The sequence below is a fragment of the Chenopodium album genome, chromosome 10, assembly GCF_948465745.1.
Source record: "Chenopodium album chromosome 10, dcCheAlbu1.1, whole genome shotgun sequence".
In the NCBI taxonomy this organism is placed as follows: Eukaryota; Viridiplantae; Streptophyta; class Magnoliopsida; order Caryophyllales; family Amaranthaceae; genus Chenopodium; species Chenopodium album.
Genome location: NC_137843.1, coordinates 46898383 through 46919180, shown reverse-complemented (window position 1 = coordinate 46919180; position 20798 = coordinate 46898383). Strand labels below are relative to the sequence as shown.

Below are 20798 nucleotides of genomic sequence, written 5' to 3'. Positions count from 1 at the left end.
AAATAAGCAAACAAACAAACTCACCCACTTATATCGAACCCTAGCAAAACTCTTTGGTCCTGAAGTATGCATAATGTTCTTTTCCTTTCCAACTAACCGATTTGCTTTATTTTGCATACATCGTTCCTGACAAATTAAGACGGTGAACTAATGAATAACATTTTTTTTAAGACAAGAAATATACATTTGCTATAAAGGCAGGGAAATATAAGAGACTTGTATAAATGTAATACCTCATATTTGACATCATTCTAAATCTTTAACAAGTCTTGGAACATATTTTTTGGGACTAGTTTTGGTCGTTTGATCATCCTTGTTTTATCATTGTCATATTTATGAAAGTGTACTCTTTTTAAATAACATTTGTACCTTCTCCAAGCAGCGCCAATGGTTTGCAAAACCCATTTTTTTCCCTCAATTGGGACAATAAAATGTTTCTACAACAATACAAAAAAAAGTTATACTAAAGTGATCATATTGGCACTGTTAGCCAATTAATTAATCTTAATCACAAATCAAGAACATAAGAAAACAACTCACTGAAAGTCTAGAACCTATTCTAGCACTTACAAAACAAGTCACTGATCTTAAAAAGTAGCAGGCAGCCAAGCAGAACACCATGTAGGCAGATTGACAACAATAATGACAGTTGGGGTTCATTTTTTTTACATAACATATGCAAATCAAGAAAGTTTAACATGACACTCTGACATGATAGCAGAATCCATATAGGACAAGTTAAGCAATTATAAAACATTTCTACCATATTTATTTAATTGAGTAAGTAACTCACCAAGACATAATCTTAAAGTTCTTCTTTCTTCTCGTTCCTTAGTATGGGCCAATTCTTGACAGTCAGTGGTAGGATATTTGCTTTTCGAGCTATTGTTCCTAAGAAGCTAATGAACTCATTGCATGTACAGTCATCCGGACCAACAGGTTGTCCATGCTCATTCAAGGTAATTTCCAAGCGTTCTTCTTCCCTGCGTCCATGGACTTTGTAGCACATAGTGGGTCCTCTTCTAGGCTTATCCTTTTCAGCTAACATGAGCAAAGAAATTCAAATGTTAAAAAAATGACTTATCAAGCATGTAGGTAAAGAAGTTTAATTACAAATACAAACGATAGCTTGCCATTTTCTTTATCATTCTTGTCATGATTTAAGTGTTGAACTTCTAATCCGTCTCTTGTGGTTGAATAATGCTGATGTAAAGTATGATTAGGGGTAGATGAGCCACCATGTGAAGAAGCCAAATCAACATTTCGCCGACGTTTTGCCATCACTGCTTTTCGAGTCAGAGCCTTCATTTTACGAATCTGAAATTGGGAACAAACATGGAAAAAAGAAAGACATACAATACTGTAATATATGTATGTACAAACATTATACAAAAAAAGTTTTCACACTTCATAACTCTTGTTAAATTGATAAGCAATTAATTGATCATAGACCACACATTCATAAGGGCATTTATAAGCAATTCAACATTAATGTCTAACTAAGCATGTGCTTCAAGTAGCCTTGAGAATTGTGTTCTTTACTGTTTCAGACACCATATTGACATAAGAGGTCAAATTTGAGCTGATCTTTAGGCATATGAGCATAGAAGGAAAATATCACCAAACTGACGGGCCACCAAACCTCAAGCCCAAACCTCTATTGCAATATCAGAGAAGAGGAAAACCACAGCAGCACAGGGGAACAAATTTAATTAATTGTTGAAGGACAAAGGGTAAGGGAAGAGGGGAGTCTGCAGGAAGGGGGAACAACACTCACTAGTGGAGCAGAAAACTTGGAGCAGCATATTAGAGTAGATAGAGATAAACAAAATGAATTAAGGCGGCAGCAACTCATGACAATAGAGCAGTGGAATTAAAGTTTCAACCGCCGCAAAGCAATAGGCAACAACAACATTATAAAGCAACAGCAGTACACCAAGACATTTTTCTAACTACTTTCTAAATCTGTAGAGAACTGGACAAATTTTCAATCAATACGTGTTCATAGTTGATGGCAAATCAAAACATTCAAACATTTCCTAGTTGCATATATACTTGCATGAGATAATAGAGTTCCATTCTCAATTTAAAACCTATATTTTAAATTTTAAACCCACATATGACATATATATAGCAGCAGAACACATCATCTTGATGCATACAGAATTACATGTGTAAAGAAGAGAGACATGCTTAATTATTAATGTACAGCTTAGAAAAAACTACCTTCCATTGAATAGCATTGGACTTGTCTTTACTTTTAGACTGTGGAATGGGTAACTCTTCATCGGTGGAATCAAGCTCATGCTCCATATCTTGGTTAGGCCTATAGAGCTCATCGTCTCCCGAAACCTTTTTCTGTTTATTCTTACTTTGATTGCCTCTATTGTTTTGAACTCGTGCCATCAGTGACTTAGCTTGTTCCTTCAAACCTAATTCTTCCATTCTTGTCATATTTTCTCTAATTGTTTCCATTCTCAGCCTCTCATATTCTGACATTCTTGGTTCTTGAGTTTGATGCTCATCACCAGAACCTCTTATAGCTCCAAGCTTAGTGGATTTTTTCTTTGTCATACTTGTAGCTAATTAATTTTGAAAATGAATCCAATTATACAGAAGAAAAAAAAGAATTATATATATATATATATATATATATATATATATATATATATATATATATATATATATATATATATATATATATATACACGCATTCATAAAGCAAGCTTGCACAAATAAAGAGTAAGAATTATACAGCCAAACAATAGCTATATATAAGCACTCATAAAGCAAACTCTCCATTAAATTTTCATTCTAAATTCAATTATATATCTAGGTTTTTTAATATCAAATTTGATATACTGGTATCCCTTTCTATCATAAACTAAGCATATGTGACATGCCGACATCGTTTACTAATAAAAATGTTGGACAGAAACATAGGAGAGGTGGGAAAATTAGTGCAGATGCATATAACCCACACATAGTGTAAGCAACCCCACTAGCTACCATTAGTGAATTCATTTGTAAGTTAATTCGACCTAGGACAAATATCTTAGCATCTGTCAGCAATTACTCAGTTCAGTAACAACTAGACATCAGGGAATAAATTGACAGTCCTCAATATGCTTTAATTTTTAAATCTTTTCTAGTTAAAACTCTTCTGCTCAAGTTACAAAACAAGTAAGGATAACCATCTGTTTAATAATCTAGCTGATTTCACAAAAGGGTTAGCATGATTGAAAGCTTAACAACTAACCTCTATTAACTTAAATTTTAGTGGCAAATTCTGTTCGGTACGTTGTTTAGACTAAAGTAGAACAAACAAAATATAATTGATTTCTATAGTGAACAAATCAGCATATACCTCAGAACCCAAGACTCCAGGACCTTTATATGTACTAATTATTGATGTATGAATTGAAGTTAAGATCACATTGGAGCTTGGTCAGATTGGTAACTGTAAGATTTCTGGACCGCCTAATAAACAACCTGGACTGCGCATCAGATTGAGAAAGGTGAGGTTTTGCAATGTTCAGAGAGCAGGTTCAGGTACTATAAGTCTCTAGATAGTAAAATTCACAAAGATTGAGAACATTATTCTCTATTGAGAAATAGAAAATTTTGATAATGGTTAAGCGGTTTCTAATTTTATTGGTATATCCTTCTATCACAATTATAAACACCACCAGATTATTTTTACATGCAGCCAAGAGGGGTCTAGAGTTAGACATTGCTGTGGTTTTGAGGATAATGGTGTTGTAAGCCTTGGAAACTTAATTTGATGTGTATGAGCAAATGAGACAATCAAGATGACCATTTTTGTAAGTTTGAAGGATATGAGGTCCTCTCGTGCGCCTCATGGCCTATGAACTCTATGTGCTCATTGTGGACAAATGGGATCAATGAACATGCTGATATTTATGATTTTGCATCATGAAAGAAATCGAAAAGTTTGGCAGTCCATGAAATTTGTGGTGTTGGAATCCGCGTGGTTGTATTTTTTCTTTGGGCAAGGTTTAAAAGAATATGGCATTTACGGTTTAATTATGAAAAGTGTCATCAAGTGCCTGTTTGGAGGGTGCTTCTTTGGAAGCTAAGCATTGTTGAAGCTCTTGTGCAACTGCTTTTGGTTTGAATAAAAGGATTTATGGCTGTACTCTTTAAGAAGAAGTTTTTGTAGCAGTGCTTTTGTTGGGTGTGGTTGTGTGATAGGCAGTGATTTCAGAACTAAGTTGGATGAAATATTACAGAACTTCTACTGCCAGACACTGGCAGAATCCTCTACTAAACTGTCATATACATGGAATTTCATTGCTGAAGTTGCATGTAATATCATTTCAACCAAGTTCACTTTTGTTGGCATTAGTTGGGTGGCCAAGGACTGTTTTAGGAAGTGTGTCAGGCTGGGTTTGCAGGAACTAGAAACAACCCATGAAGCAATGGAGCTAGGAGGCAGTCCACTTTATTAAGAAAAAGAAGCTAATATTCGCTGGGCTTACCTTGCTGGTGATTTGGATTGGGTCAGAACCAGAGCTTGACTGAGTTGGACCGGTCCCACTTGCCTTTATGATCTAGGCACTAACAAGCATACTTATTTCATTTAGAGTTCCTTTACGTCAAAGTTAACAGGTACACATCATGCAAATTAATTTTATTCAAACATGACATATACCTGTCTCTAAGCACACTATTATGTGAATTAATGAGGTTTATGCTAGCAAAAACTTGAACAATAAACAAGCAATATACTCAACAATCAGATGTTTAATTCCCTATCTTTAATAAAAAAATTTCAGGAATAATATAAACCAAGAACCTTGACTTAGAGGTTCTTTTCAATAGTTAGTGCACTCATAATTCCTCAGACTAAATCATACTAACATAAACATCATTTGAAAAGAGTGAATCTATTGATGCATCTATTTTAAGTGTTATAAGCTCAGGAACTTGCAAAAAAATAATACTTGCCTAATATATTTTAGTAGACTAGCAGACCCCTAGGATAACAATTCCTATAACCCCAATTCTATCTAAGTTGTAAAACCTTAACTAAATAACTCAGATCATTATCATACTAATTTCCAATAAGCTAAACTAATTTTAATAATAAACTAGTGGCATGCATGTGATCTGAAGGATATGAATTGATAATCCAAATTAAAACTTCAACCTTGAATGATAACATGTAAATCATAACCATTAAAATCATCTTAACCCATAATCATATTAAATTACAAAAATAAGACAACCCGGAATAAATTACATCTAAAAATCAAATCCAACATCAAATTAAGCAGTTATAAATGCCAAATTCACTTGAGAGATTAAAAGGGCAACGATGACTTACATGAAAATCAGAATACAACAACGATTTCGCCGGCATCAAACCCAACTAGCCAACCATAAATCCAAAGAAAGCAGTGTGAGTAGAGAGCAAAGCAACTAGTTAATTACGAATTGAAATAGATACTCTATACTCTTAATTAACTCTCACCTAAGGAGAAAGAAAGGAGGTTAGTAAGTAGAGTAACCGATTGGGGGATATGATGATTTTAAGATGATGAGTGTGTTGTATAATGAGATCAACAACTGAATTATGGAGTAACTGCTTATTCATGATGAAAAAAATTTGGAGCCAAATAATTTACAATTTCGCGGGTTTGGAGAAGAATATGGAGTTGAGGCGTTGAGGATGGAGTAACCTGTTGAGGATGATGGGGTTTGGTTTTTTTATTTATTTATTTATTTACTTATTTTCTATTTTGAGAAATAAATGTAGACTACTAGCTAATGGTTCTTCTTTTTGGAATAAACTAGGGGATCTTACTTGGGTGGGATTACATATATCTTAAGGAAACAAAGTTGTTATCTATTATTGGATTATGACGAAGAAATTATTGGATTAAAAAATATGATGAATTAATTAAAATGGGTATTGGTAGCAACTTGCTAGTTTCTGGATGGTAATCTAATAATAATAATAATAAAATATATTAATTCAAACTATTTATTTTAATTGTTTTAAAAAAAAAACTATTTATTTTAACGAATAAAAAATAGGTGTACAATAAATATTGTATATCCGTATTAATATTGTCCTAAATGATTACTAGTTAGGGTATGTTCTCATACGATTATTTCCAGTTCAGTTCAACTCTAATAAGTTCAGTTCAGCTCCTAATTTTATTCTCTTATAAAATATTCATTTTAGTTAGTTCAGTTCAGTCCAGCTCAGTCAATGAGAACAAACCCTATAATGAGAACATCCATTATAAAGATAGCCTAAAGTGATCAGAAGTTACCCCTATATTGAATAAAAGTTACCACAATATGCATAAAAGTAACCCAATAAAGAAAAGGTTTGTAAGCAAAAGCAACTATTATATCCTTACAAAACTTATTTCATTGGCTATTTACATTAAAAATTGGCAAAAAGTTACCCTACTAAACTATTTTACGTGTTCTAAATCATGATTAATTTTATCTAAGCTTGGTGAGATTATTTTTTGTAAAATAAATGGAATAAAGGTGAACATAATAGAGTCTTGTTTGTAATAATATTTGACTTTATACAAATGTAATATTGAATAGAAATCAGCAAAAATGTAATCAAGGAGACCAAAGTCAACTGATACAAAATAGACCCACTCAAACTCGTTTGAACCCAATATAAGCTAACACTCCAATTTGACCATTAACTAATATAAAATTGATGGCTTTTTCCAAATTTGACATGGACCCGATAGTTATTGTCTCAACTCAAAATTGATCAGATCCAAATTGAGGTAGTTCAAAAGGGTAACCTTGACCATTATGACAATCATTTTAACACAATTGTGAAAGTCAAGTTACTATATAGAGTAAAAAGAAACAAAGTTACGTAGTGAGTTTTACCATTAAGATTCATACAAATGTGAAATTCAATCATATTAGTTGTTTTATTATGTTAACAAGTTGTATAAAAATGTGAAATTCTATTTTGAGTAAGTTTTTTTTTTTTTGAGTAAGTTTCATACCGTTAATTTATCAGTGTCTTCACTTGCTTTATCATTCATTCTATCTCATCTCCTTAATATGTGTGCCTAATTGAACGTGTCAAATTAATAGAAACGAAAAAAGTATGTAATTACACATTAAGGAGTATAATAGATTTTGGACGAACCATAGATTATAATCTAAATTGATAAATAAGTTACTCATTAGTAATAATTAAGTCTTGTTTCAAAAAAATAATAATAATAATAATTAAGTCTAAAATCTAAGGGTTTTTTTTTATTGACTGAACTGAGCTGAACCAAACTGAACTAAACTTATTGAAACTGAGCTGAACTGAACTTAACCGAACTGAACTGAATATTTTATGAGAGAAGAAAATTAAGAACTGAACTGAACTTATTAGAACTGAACTGAACTAAAAATAATCTGAAGAGAACAGGCCCTAAGTTTATTATGAGCTAGTATATAATAATTTTGTTAAAAAATGAGTATGTTATAATGATATAGTATCATTCATTCATATTATTATTATTATTATTATTAGGGTAATGCTATACATAACCCTTAGGGCTATATATAAGCATTAAGTTTACTCTAGGAAAATGTATAAAGTTGAAAATTCATGACAAAAACACGCGCAAATCGGTGTAATTAGTGTGTTTTTGTCATGAATTTTTAAATTGTAACAATTTTCTAGAGTAGATTGAATGCTTATATGTAGCTCTAAGGGATATGTATAGCATTTTCCTTACAATAACTTTTGTATACATCCGGTGTACAGTAATTTACTGTACATCGGGGGTCACTTTTTATCAAATTTAGGGTCACTTTTACAATTTTTTGGGTAACTTTTATCAATAAAGTATAAATACTTTGTAACATTTATCCATATTAGGGTAACTTTTGCTTATTTTAGGGGTAACTTTATAACGGATGTACAATATTTATTGTACATCCGATTTATTTAAAAGTTTGTGTTTTCCTTATTATTATTACATCACTAATCATTGAAGAAAAAAATCACAAAGTTAACTAACCCCCAGCTAATTCGTTAGAGACTTAGTTCTTCCTTCAAAGTAGAACAAACAGAACCAAATTCAACTAATTCTTCCCAGAAATTAAAAAACCCCAACTAATATTTCCCACAAAATCGAACAAACAAAACCAAATTGCCCCTATGTTATTCCAACTCTCAGGATTTCGCTCACCTATTCCTAATAGATTAACCCCAAAATAGCATCAAATTTGATTTTGATTTCGATTAAATTAATACTCCGTATCAACTTTTAATTTGTTGGTGTAGATTGAAGAGAGTAAAGAATTAAATATAGATCTAATAATATCTTGGTGCAACCTGAAAATAGCAGCGGGTAGATCGAGGAAGAAACAAAGACAAGTAAGTCCGGCAATTCGACTAAACTTGCTAATTTCTGTTCGTTATTTGGTATTTCGTTAACTTGATTATCTGGAGTAACTTGTACTGGTTTTGCAGATTTCACACATTGTTGTAGCATATTCAATTGTTGGCTTTTGAAAGTAATTTATATGAGTTAAACTCGTGTTCTTATGATAATACATGCATATTTCTTATCTTTTATAAGAATTAGGTTATGAACTTTCCATATACCAGAGTTATTGCTGTTTTGATTCTTAGTATGTCAAGCTAAGTCTTATTGTGGTACAGAGATAAATTACTCTATGGAGTAATTTAATTGTGAGTATGGAAATATGATGAGATTTTTTTCAGAAATTAGATAATTAAGATTATGGTGTAATTGGTTTTATAATCTTTAGTATTGATACTCCGTATTAATTTGTGAAATCATATTTCAGATCGACTATTTGTAGTATAATAACTATTTTAATTGCTAGAATATCAGACATCATTTGTATACAGTTTTATGTCTTATGATGGCCTGGTTGCCAGTGTCTATTTGCGTGAATATTGTTTGGACGATAGTACATGATATTCATTTTATGCTATCAGTTCCATGTTGTTGTAAATAATATGCACGTATATTTTTTTTTCCTCAGTTTACCCTCTTGACTAGACATATATTAAGTAAAGTCTACTTTTTTTTGTTTATGTAAGCTTCATGGTTGATTGGTGGATAGTATGTAAACTAATGTTTTGATGTATATTGCCCTCCTTGGAAATGTAGGCATAACTTAGTTTACCCTTTAGGGAATGACACTATATCCAAGGATTTATGTCCTTAGTTGTCTATTAGTTTATTATCTTTGCTGTTCACCCCCTTTATAGGTTCTTATGTTATAGAATAATATCAGGTTATGACAAACATCAACAAAGATTGGATTGATGCACCCCAAAGTGCCGAAGAATATATCAAAGGAGTTGAGAATTTTCTAGATTTTGCATTTCTAAATTCAACCATGGACACAGAGGAAGATGATGAACCAGAAATTTTATGCCCATGTATGAAGTGTGTTAACAGATACTACTGGTTCCCAAGGGAAGAGGTTTTCAATCACCTAATTGCTAACAGATTTAACAAGAGGTATAAAGTGTGGAACTTTCATGGCGAAGGATTTACAACAGGGTCTGCTTCAAGGGGAGATGGGCCTCAATGTGATAATCAAAACACATTAGACAATATGGAAGAGATGATTAATGATATTTTCAGAGATGTAGTAGGAGGTTCAAGTTCCGAAGCAGAAGAACTTCGAAATAGTCCAGATGAGAGCGCTAAAAAGTTTTATAAGTTGTTAGAGGATGCACGGGAAGAATTATATCCAGGCTGTAAGAATTATTCTGTGCTTTCGTACACAGTGCGACTATATCTACTTAAATGTCTTAACGGGTGGAGCAATTCTTCTTTTGATAAGTTGATGAAGCTTCAATGTGATGCCTTTCCATTTGCAAAGCTGCCCACTTCTTTTCATCATGCTAAAAAAATGGTGAAGAACCTTGGACTTAACTACAAACGAATTGATGCATGTCCTAATGATTGTATGTTGTATTGGAAAGAACGTGCAAATGACAAGTCTTGCCATGTTTGTAAAGCTTCTCGATGGAAGTTAAATGAAAAGCAAAAAGAGGAAGGTGCATTGCCTGATGAAGGAGTTCCTGCAAAAGTTCTGCGTTACTTTCCTCTAAAACCTCGTCTACAAAGGTTGTTCATGTGCTCTAAGACGGCTGAACTCATGACATGGCATGAAACTGATCGCAAGAAAGATGACAAATTAAGGCACCCTGCTGATGGACAAGCTTGGAAAGATTTTGATGTTGCACATCCTCAATTTGCAAGTGATTTTCGAAATGTGAGGCTAGGTCTTACTACTGATGGTTTCAACCCATACAGAACTATGAGTGTGTCATATAGTATTTGGCCTGTTGTTTTATCCATTTATAATTTTCCTCCTTGGTTATATAATAAGTCCGAGTACAATATCATGTCTTTGATTATACCTGGTCCTTCTTCTCCGGGTTATGACATTGATGTTTACTTGCAACCATTAATCGAGGAATTGAAAGAGTTATGGGAAGTTGGAGTTGACACATATGATGCTGTAAAAGATGAAACATTTTCTTTAAAGGCAGCCTTGTTATGGACAATTAGTGACTTCCCTGCTTATGCAATGTTGTCCAGATGGAGCACCAAAGGAGAATTTGCCTGCCCGAATTGCAATCATAAGACTTGGTCCAAATACCTGAAGTATAGCAAGAAAATGTGTTACATGGGACATCGTAGGTCTTTGAAAGAAAATCATCCGTGGCGTCGTAATAATAGAGCTTTTGATGGTAATTTAGAGACAAGGCCTCCTCCTACTACTAGATTCTCGGGTTCTGAGGTATTAAAGGATTTAGAAGGGTTTGAAAATAAGTTTGGGAAAACTCAAAAGAAGGGCAGAAAGAAATTTCCTTGGAAGAAGAAATCAATTTTCTTTGAGCTTCCTTATTGGGAAACTAATACCTTGCGTCATAATCTTGATGTTATGCACATTGAGAAAAATATTTGTGACAGTGTGCTCGGTACTTTTCTTGATATCCAAGGAAAGACTAAGGACCATGTGGCAGCCCGCTTTGATTTACAGGATATGGGTATAAGAAATGAACTCCATCCAAAGAGAACAAATAATAGAGGGAAGCGTTTATACTCCAAAGCCTGTTTTTTTTTATCTTCTACTGAAAAAGACTTGTTCTGCAGTGTGATAAAAGGTGCTAAGTTTCCCGATGGTTATGCATCAAACATCTCCAGATGTGTCCAATCCAATGAGAGGAAGGTTGCTGGTTACAAGAGCCATGATGCCCACTTTATGCTTCATTATTTGCTCCAAGTTGCGGTAAAGAATACCTTGCCTAAACAAGTAGCATCGACTTTGATTAGGCTAGGATCCTTTTTTAGGGGTTTATGTAGGAAAGTTCTAAAGCCTAAAGATCTTGATGATCTTGAATCTGAAATCATACAGATACTTTGCCAACTTGAGAAGATATTCCACCCAAGTTTCTTTGACATAATGATCCACCTTTCACTTCATCTTGTAGAGGAGGTAAGGCTTGGGGGCCCTGTTCAAGGTCGTTGGATGTATCCAAAAGAGCGGTATTTGGGTAAATTGAAGTCATATGTAAAAAATAGAAGTCGACCCGAAGGTTCCATTGCAGAGGCCTACTTGGCCGAAGAATGCCTTATTTTTTGTTCTCGGTATCTTCACGATGATTTTAGTTCAAAGTTGAATGGAGCACCTAGAAATGATGATGATACCACATCCAATGAAGATGGAAGCCTTTTTCCTAATGTTGGACGTCCTTTAGGTGTAAAAAAGAAAAATAAAGGCAAAAAGGTTTCTTTAGATGAGGACACTTTGATGAAAGCTCATCGCTATGTACTCTTTAATTGTGATGAAATCAGTGATTACATAAGGTTCGTAAGTAATTTTAAATTGGTATTATTTCATATTAACTATATTTAATCTTTATTGTTTATAATTGACTAATACAACTAAGTTTCTTTGTGATATGTATGTAGTGAACATCAAGATTTTGTGAATCGTCAAAGAAGTCAAGGTAGACGGGTTAAGCGGAGTAGGTGGGCGAGAGCACAGGAGCACAGTCATGATATTGGAGCATGGTTCAAGGATCGTGTACGGGAAGAAAATGTTTCCAAAGAAATCAAGGCTTTATCCCAAGGTCCTGACTACACTATGAGAAGTTTTAAAGGGTACCTAATAAATGGTAACAAATTTCATACAACTGCACATGAGTCAAAAAGAAAAACTCAATGTAGTGGAGTTAGTGTAACATCATCAATGTCTAGGGATCAAAATCCTGTTGTTGGGGATGTAAAATATTATGGAGTGGTGGAAGATATCATTGAGTTAGATTATTTTGGTCATTTTAAAGTGGTATTGTTTCGCTGTAAATGGTTTCAAGTGGAGCAAGATGAGTTTGGGCTAACATGTGTAAATTTTAAAAGGTTATGCTATACTAATGACCCTTTTGTGATGGCTAATCAAGTAAACCAAGTTTTTTATGTGCAAGATTCCAAAGAAAAGCATTTGCATTACATTATGGAAACTATCCCCGGAGACTTCTTTGATATGAGTGAAGAATCAAATGGTGACGTTGGAGTTTCTTCTTGGAATGAATTTGCTAGCGATGGTGTTCTCCCAAGGGCAACCGTTGATGATGATTATGATGTTAGTTGGCTGAGAGAGGACTTGCCTGCCACTACTGTTGACGTTCCAGAATACATGTTGGATATGCGAGCAGAGCCTGAAATTGATGATTCTGATGATGAAATCGAGGATGATACTCTATGGGATTTCATGCAAGCAAGTGAAGATGAAGCTTAGGAAATATGATTGGTCCTTTCTAGTTTTTAGTTACTTTAGAGTAATAAAAGAACAGGGATTTTAGCTTAAACATTTTTTGTTTTGTTTGACTGCAAGATTATCTGTTTTAATGACCAAAAGTTTGGTTTTTGTTTGATTTTTGTTTGGTTTTGCGATTATTTGATAATCTCTTGAAGCTTAATTTGTTTATTTTGGATTAGAATCAGCCAACTGCCCAAATATTAGACCAGCTTATGAATGTCATGAATCATATTAGTCAGCTTGGACTGCCAGAGAAGCGCTGAGTATGAAAAACCATAAGAAACTAGTCTTATTTTAATAATCTATTATTTAGTTTTATTTTGCATTATTGTTATTTTGGTAATATATTTGTCATTGTGATATGTATGAGTTTTGTAGAATACATCAATGTGATTTGATAAGCTTACGAATGTTGGAGGAGATATTAAGAATTTCCTAGCTGCCAGCAGACAGCCGCAGCAGCAGGCAGCTGCTAGCCCTACCAGCAGGCAGTCAAAGCCGTTAGAAGCTGGCAGCCTGCATCTAGAAGCCTGCAGCTATCGGCCACTAGAAGGAAGCAGCAAGCCGCCAGCCACTAGATGCAGCTAGCCGCCATAAGCAAGAAGTCACCAGCGGGCGTGCAGTCGCAGACTATAGTCAGGAACAACAACTTAGGTAAAAATATACTGAATTCTTGGTTTGTTTTTCTTTTTGAAACAATTCTTGGGTTTTTATTATTGCAAAGTATTTTTTAAATTGGACTTTAGAATAAGAATAAGTTTGACAAAATTTACTTTGAGTGAAATCATGTTGGTAACTAAAATTAGATAATTGCAACTTTGTAAGTATTATTATTCTCAGTAGATATATGGTATATATCTCAAGTAGACACAAATATTAAAAGATCTTGGGGATTTTGTGAGTTAATTGATATTTTTACAACATCCATGTCTGATTTTGAAATTTTTGGGTATATATCCCTTATATGCTAGATAGCAGGAGTTTTTATAACTACTGTCCTATGACATGCGCTTGAAACAGGTGATGAAATTCTTCTGGACAGCTTACAAACTCGCTGAAATTCTTGTTTCTTTGTTGGAAATGCTGATTTTCTCTACTGAATCTTTGCAAGGATATTGTTTTTTGTTCTTGAAAATCTTGCTATTTTGCAGAAATGTTGAATTTTCTACTAAAAACCTTGAATTTTTCCGCTGACAGTTTCTGACTTTTTTGCTGAAGAGTTTGATTTCTCAGTCAAAATTTTCGAATTTTTCAACTGAAAATTCTCTCTCTTTCCCACTTTGCTGTACTCTGAGTATTACAAACTCGCTGAAATTCTTTTTTCTTTGTTGGAATTTACAGGATGGTAGTGGAAGGTACGTTTGGAGGAATGGAAATCAATACCATGGTGAATGGAAGAATGGTTTTGCTATTGTTGTTTTTTAATGATGGATTGTTTAATATTATGATTATTGTAGACATTCAGTTGGGAAGCATGCTTCAATATTAAGGGATCTGAAAACAAGTTATTTTGATCCAAAGGAGAAGTTCTGGACAAAGTTTCCACCAGAAGGCACAAAACTAACACCAACGCATAAATCAACCGAGTTTCGATGGAAGGATTATTGTCCTATGGTGTTCAGGTCAGTGAATCAATGAATCGGATCGAGCGATGAAATCATTTGTAGACGTATTATAGTACTAAGAAAGTTTGAATGAATGCTGATAAAATGATATATTTCTTTGGTTGATTTAGACATTTGAGGGAGCTGTTTCAAATAGATCCGGCGGATTATATGCTGGCAATTTGTGGGAATGATGTTCTCCGATAACTCTCTTCACCTAGGAAGAGTGGTAGTTTTTTCTATCTTACCCAGGATGATCGATACATGATCAAAACTGTGAAGAAATCTGAAGTCAAGGTTTGTTTGCCGTTTCTTCTGACCTTTGCTTTTTAAATTTTCTTTTCAACCAAATGTTTTTGCTGTTAGGCTGGCTGGCTGCCTGGTTGGCTATTCGGTGATTCCTTTGTTTTCAAGCTCTAGTGTTGGTTATAATTTATAATAATGAAACTTGCTATTATTAAATTTAGGCGTGTCCTAATTGGGTTATTCTACCATTCAGGTTCTCCTTAGGATGCTTCCAAGTTACTACCAACATGTTTGCCGCTACGAAAATTCACTCGTGACTCGGTTTTATGGTGTGCATTGTGTCAAACCATCTGGTGGACCTAAGGTACAACCACTTGTTTCATGTGACTACCAATGTTTTGTTGTGCTCAGGAACTACTACCCACAAGGATCTTGATCTTGACTTTGTCTTCCGCCTCCAAAGGAATTGGTATCAGGAATTGATGAAGTGAGTGGTTGGACATGATTAATTTGATAGTAATCCTCTATATACTATCATTTTGCAGCTTTAATTGATTGTAAGTTTATCTGTTATCAGGCAAGTTGAACGGGATTGTGAGTTCCTTGAAGCGGAGAAAATCATGGATTACAGTCTTTTAGTGGGTGTTCATTTCCGCGATGATAACACAAGGGATAAGATGGGCCTATCCCCATTCGTCCTTCGTGGTACTAACTCCATTCTTCTCTCTGCATTAAAATTGTATTGTACTAAGATTATAAAAGCTAAGTAAATTATGTCCATTGCTTTTCCAGGAAAACAAGATTCATATCGGAATGTTGAATTTTCTACTGAAAACCTTGAATTTTTCCGCTGACAGTTTCTGACTTTTTTGCTGAAGAGTTTGATTTCTCAGGCAAAAATTTCGAATTTTTCAACTGAAAATTCTGTCTCTTTCCCACTTTGATGTACTCTGAGTATTTCTCCTTTGATAACCGAAGGCTTGTAAGTGTTTCTAATTCTTCAGGAAACGAACCTTGAGGAGCTTTAAGATTCTTGTTCTGATTTCTTCCACTTGAAGTCTTACTTGCTTCGTTGTGGACTTGTTGATAAATTAACTTGTTGCTCTTTCTCGAGATATCTTATTATTTTTTTTCAAATGACCTTTTGCTCTTTTAAATTCAATTTCTTGACTAAAAATGGCTCTTGATTCAAGATAATTCCTTGACGTGATTGCAATCTTGCCTCTTACTAGGCTGCTACAGCAACTGTTGTTAGATGTTCTGTACTGAGCTCAATGCCTCCTCAATTGACGATTTGTTGCATGGAAGAGCTTGACTTTGAATTTTTTTTTCACAGAATATTGTCAGACAGCTCTTTGCACTTTCATCTATCCTCTCCATGCTCAACATTGTACGTAATTTAGGAATAAGAGCCGCTATGAGCATCCTGCAAATTAGCTGAGCTATTCTTGCCTGATGGGCTCATAAAATTCTGCAATTTACAGTTCTAAGGCAGTTTGATGCTTTGGATCTGTAGAGATGATACACCTCAAGTAGGAAATATTGCTTGAGTAACTACCTTGAGCCTGTCTACCCCCGAGCTGCTATGTGCTTGCTGTGTGCTTGCTGATACACGCTATAAAGAAGCTCCATAAGGCACATTTTGAAGGTCTAGCAACATTTTTCAAACCTTATGGTCTGAAATTGATCTTGGTTTCTTATCCTCACAATGCTGACCAGACGATTGAGTAGCTTGAATTACTAGACCGCTTGAAAGTTTTCTGGCAGATTCTCTGCGATCTCATTGTATTCATAATGACTCGCCATAGAACTTGTATCATCTAAACTTATGCTTAGGAGGATTCTCAAGAAACTCATGAGTAGCTGAAGGTAAGAAGTGCCTACTTATGCCATGCTGCTACCTATTTAGATGAACTCAAATTACAATAATTCAGAGTTCAGAATCTTACAGGTTTAAAATCATACTGTTTTCTTTATTTTGTATTTTTTTAACTCGAAAGTTGGGATTTGCTTACAGTTTAGATGAATTTAAATTACAGTAATTCTTCATTACTTAACCTTTAAACTAGATATGCATGCTCTTCACTCCCTTTTTAGACATATAACTCACTATGTTGCTTCAGGTCTCAACTAAAGACACCGATATGGCAAACATGCTGTTGAACTGTGTGCCCGTCTATGCAATTATACTGGTAAGCCTGCATTAATCAGCATTCAGCACAAGTATTTCCTTAATTAAGTCACATAACAAATTCAAGCAGCAATTCAATGACTAATTTATTTACTTGTTTTGTGGCCTGCATTAATCAGCAATTCAGTAAGCCTGCATTAAACAACAATTCAGTAAGCATACATTAATCAGCATTCAACACAAGTATTTTTATACGGAGTATATTATAGTAGCATATTCAATTGTTGGCTTTTGAAACTAATTTAATATGAGTTAAAATTGTATTTTTTGATAATACATGAATGTTTTATATCTTTTATAAGAATCAGGTTATGGATTTTCCTAATTTCAGAATTACTGTTTTGATTCTTAGTATGTCCTAACTTAATTGTATAGAAACATGAGATTATTTTGTGAGAAATTAGATAATTAAGATTATGGAGTGCACAGGCAGCAGCTAGCAGGTAGGAGCCACCAGTAGGCAGCATCTGGCCGCCAGCCACAGGATGCAGCTAGCCGCCACCAGCAGGAACTCGCCAGCTGCAGCTAGCCGCTGGCAGCCGACAGTCGCCAGCCACAGGCAGTCACAAGCTTCACGCAGCAGCAACTCGGGTAAAATTATGCTGAATTCTTTCAGCTACTTTGTAAAATTTATGTCATGCTTAATCAAGCATTCTAGCTTAAGAAATTTTGGTTTTGTTTGATTGCAAAAGTATTTGTTAAATTGGACTTTTGAATAAGAATTAGTTGAGAAAATTTTACTTTGGGTGAACTCATGTTGGTAACTAAAATTAAACAATTGTAAGTACTAGTATTCTCACAGACAAATTAAACAATTGTAAGTACTATTTGGCTATTTCCCAGTAGTGATGTTTTTTTTTTTAATTTTCATTTGTGTTATTAGCTTGTATGTGTTGTATAATTGTGTATATTAATAGCAATTGGATCAACATGAACATTATCAATGTCACTGCAATCTGCTCTTTATTATGTTGTGTTAATCTTTTTCAGGTGTATATCACAAAAAAAGAACAAGAACTTACATGTCAAATTGCCTACAGACATTATAGAAAGGTATCTATAACCAAATTATTCTGATATGTCACTCTGCTCATGTTACTAAACATTTTAAGCTTTGCGGTCATATATCTTAGTACCATAAAAATTCTCCCTTCTTTATTTCCTGCTAGAATTCAGTGAAAGTGCATGAATTACCACAACATTGTCGGTCATTTCTATTTGCACTTTAGGGAAGATGACCAATGCTTGATTTTGTTCTTGACAGGAAAGTGGAAATAGTTATAAGAAGTCTAAAAAGAAGGGTGCTATGAAGAAAAAGTGAAAGTTTCAAGCTGTTGTGCTAGCAATGTAGAATACTAGAATTAGTCTTCTTTGTGATCTTTTCTTTTTTTTTTTTTTTTAAACAAAGATAGACATGCTCTTGAGTATTTGATGTACTAAATACTGTCATTTTAGTCAGTATGCTAGTGAATAAGATAAAAAATTACTCATATGTTGCAGTTTTGTATAATACTACAAGTTCTATTTTTTGTTGGTCAAAGTGTTAATTCATTTCTGAAAGCTACAAACATCTTTGTAGTCTGGAATGATTCTACTTCACTGCTATGTTAATTCAAGTTACTGTGTGAAATTCTGAAGTCAAATACTCTCAATAAATTTGACTCATCATACCTTATAGTATTTGCACTTTTCCCATAAGACTCCAATCAATTACATAAGGCAATGGAAACACATGAAACAATCATTGTCTTTTATATCTTGAAACAACGATTTTAAAATTGTTGCATAGGAAACAATTTTTTGTTGTATTTTTGGAAAACATTTGAAATAAATGTTGCCTTATTTAAAAAAAAGGGCTACATTTTACATATTGTTGTCTTACATTGTCTAAAGCAACACTTTTTAAACCGTTGCATTGTAGTGTAGTATACATTGTTTAGGATCAAGGTAACAAACATGTTTTGTTGCCTTTTATAGTAAAAGGCAACATTTGTAAAATTGTTGCAATTTTGTGTGTTGCCTATTCTCATTTTTTTTGTAGTGTTAATTCGTCGTGTTGGTCCGTTAGTTGCTTGGGTGTGACCCGAATGGTTCAGTCAAGATTAAGCTGTAATATTAATTATACGTTAATATTATTGATCAGAAGTGGCCTCCACCTAGGCATTCCGATCACTTGACCTCATTGAATAATTAGCTTTCTAATAATTCTGAACCCTCTATCGGAATAATACACTTGTTCGAAGGACACCATTCCTATCATCAGCAACCCGCAGCAGCAAGCTGCTACTAGTCCCTTCTGGCAGGCAGCTAGCAGCTAGCAGCGTGTAGTTGGCACCCTGTAGCCAACATGCAGCAGCTATTAGCCACTAGCAAGCAGCATCAAGCCGCTAGCCATAGGATGCAGTTAGCCACCACCAGCAGGAAGTCACCAGCGGCATGCCGTTGTAAGCTGTAGGTAGCAGTAGCAACTTAGGTAAAAATATGCTGAATTCTTTCAGCTACTTATTAAAATTTATGTCATGCTTAATAAAGCATTCTAGCTTGAGAAATTTTGGGTTTTTATTATTGCAAAGTATTTGTTAAATTGGACTTTAGAATACGAATTAGTTTGACAAAATTTAATTTTAGTGAAATCATGTTGGTAACTAAAATTAGATACTTGCAACTTTGTATGTATTAGTATTCTTACTAGATATATGGTATATATCCCAATTAGACACAAATATTATAATATCTTAGAGATTTTGTGAGTTAATATATATATATATATATATATATATATATATATATATATATATATATATATATATATATATATATATATATATATTGTATATATACAATTTGTTTTATAAACTTGGTTTTTTTAAGAAGCATTTCCCTGTTCTTACCAAAATAAATTGTAAGTGTCAAGTCGTTTGAGAAAATTTTATTTTGGATGAAATCATGTTCGTAACAAAAATTAGATACTTATATGTACTAGAATTCTCATAGATAAATGATGTATATCCCAATTATAAAGTTATCAGATCGTAGGGATTTTGTGAGTTGATTGATATTTTTACTGCTGCCATGTTAACTCCCAATCAGCAAGCAGCCAACCATAAGAAGTAGCTAGCTGCCACCAATAGGCAGTCTCCAACAGTAGGCAGTCGGAACAACTTGTGCATATTGGGTGAGTGTCTTGTAGCCCTCTCCCTCCCCACCCCCACCCCCCTCCTTAAATTTAGTAACTAAAATTTTATCTAAGGAAAGTAACTTACATTATATCTCAAAAGAAATGAGAACTCATATGTCCATTTCTATTGCATTTTCTAGATCAGTTACTGCTTGGGATTCGTTTAGGGTCACTACAGCACACTAAATCAAGATTGTTTAAAGCTTTATCATGGTTTTGTAGCTATAGATTGTTTTTGGTGAGGTTTTTCAGTAGCAAGTGATGCATTTTCATTGCACTTTGTGACTTAAGGTTCATGTTGAATGGCCAACTCTTGATGAATCTTTTTGTGAACTGTTCAGAATCCCTCCGCGCATACACGCACAAACAAAGAAAAATACTGAATGACACCTTTTGTTTTGGATTCTAATCACATTGCTTTGTAATTGCGATAATTCTTTGAATTCATCATTTAAGGAAATGGTTATTTGTAGAGAAAATATATAAATAAAATGGTAGCTTACTAGTTTGCGATAGGTTAGTGAAACATCATTGTATAGATTTCCCAAAATTAATAAACTGAAGCACAGGAAACCTTGACTTGATAAAGTAAGCTTAGGTTGCTGCATTTAAAGTTTTCTATCTAATTCTAAAAGAGAACGTTTGCTTAATGTCTTCTGTCATGCATGCAGGTCAACTCGATAAAGGATTGCAAGAATTTGAGTTGATTACCAAAAAGTATGGCATGATACCAACTTCATGGAAT

At 33.9% G+C, this 20798-nt stretch overlaps 1 protein-coding gene and 1 pseudogene across 1 annotated transcript; both read left to right on the top strand.

Moving 5' to 3' along the window:
* Positions 1–9291: 9291 nt before the first annotated feature.
* Positions 9292–12813, top strand: LOC145565278 (uncharacterized). Its single transcript, XM_081625333.1, has 2 exons — positions 9292–11882; positions 11988–12813. Exons 1-2 carry the CDS (start codon positions 9292–9294, stop codon positions 12811–12813), a joined length of 3417 nt encoding a protein of 1138 aa, XP_081481459.1.
* A 1796-nt stretch (positions 12814–14609) lies between these two features.
* LOC145565276 (phosphatidylinositol 4-phosphate 5-kinase 1-like) lies at positions 14610–15538 on the top strand (annotated as a pseudogene).
* Positions 15539–20798: the final 5260 nt, after the last annotated feature.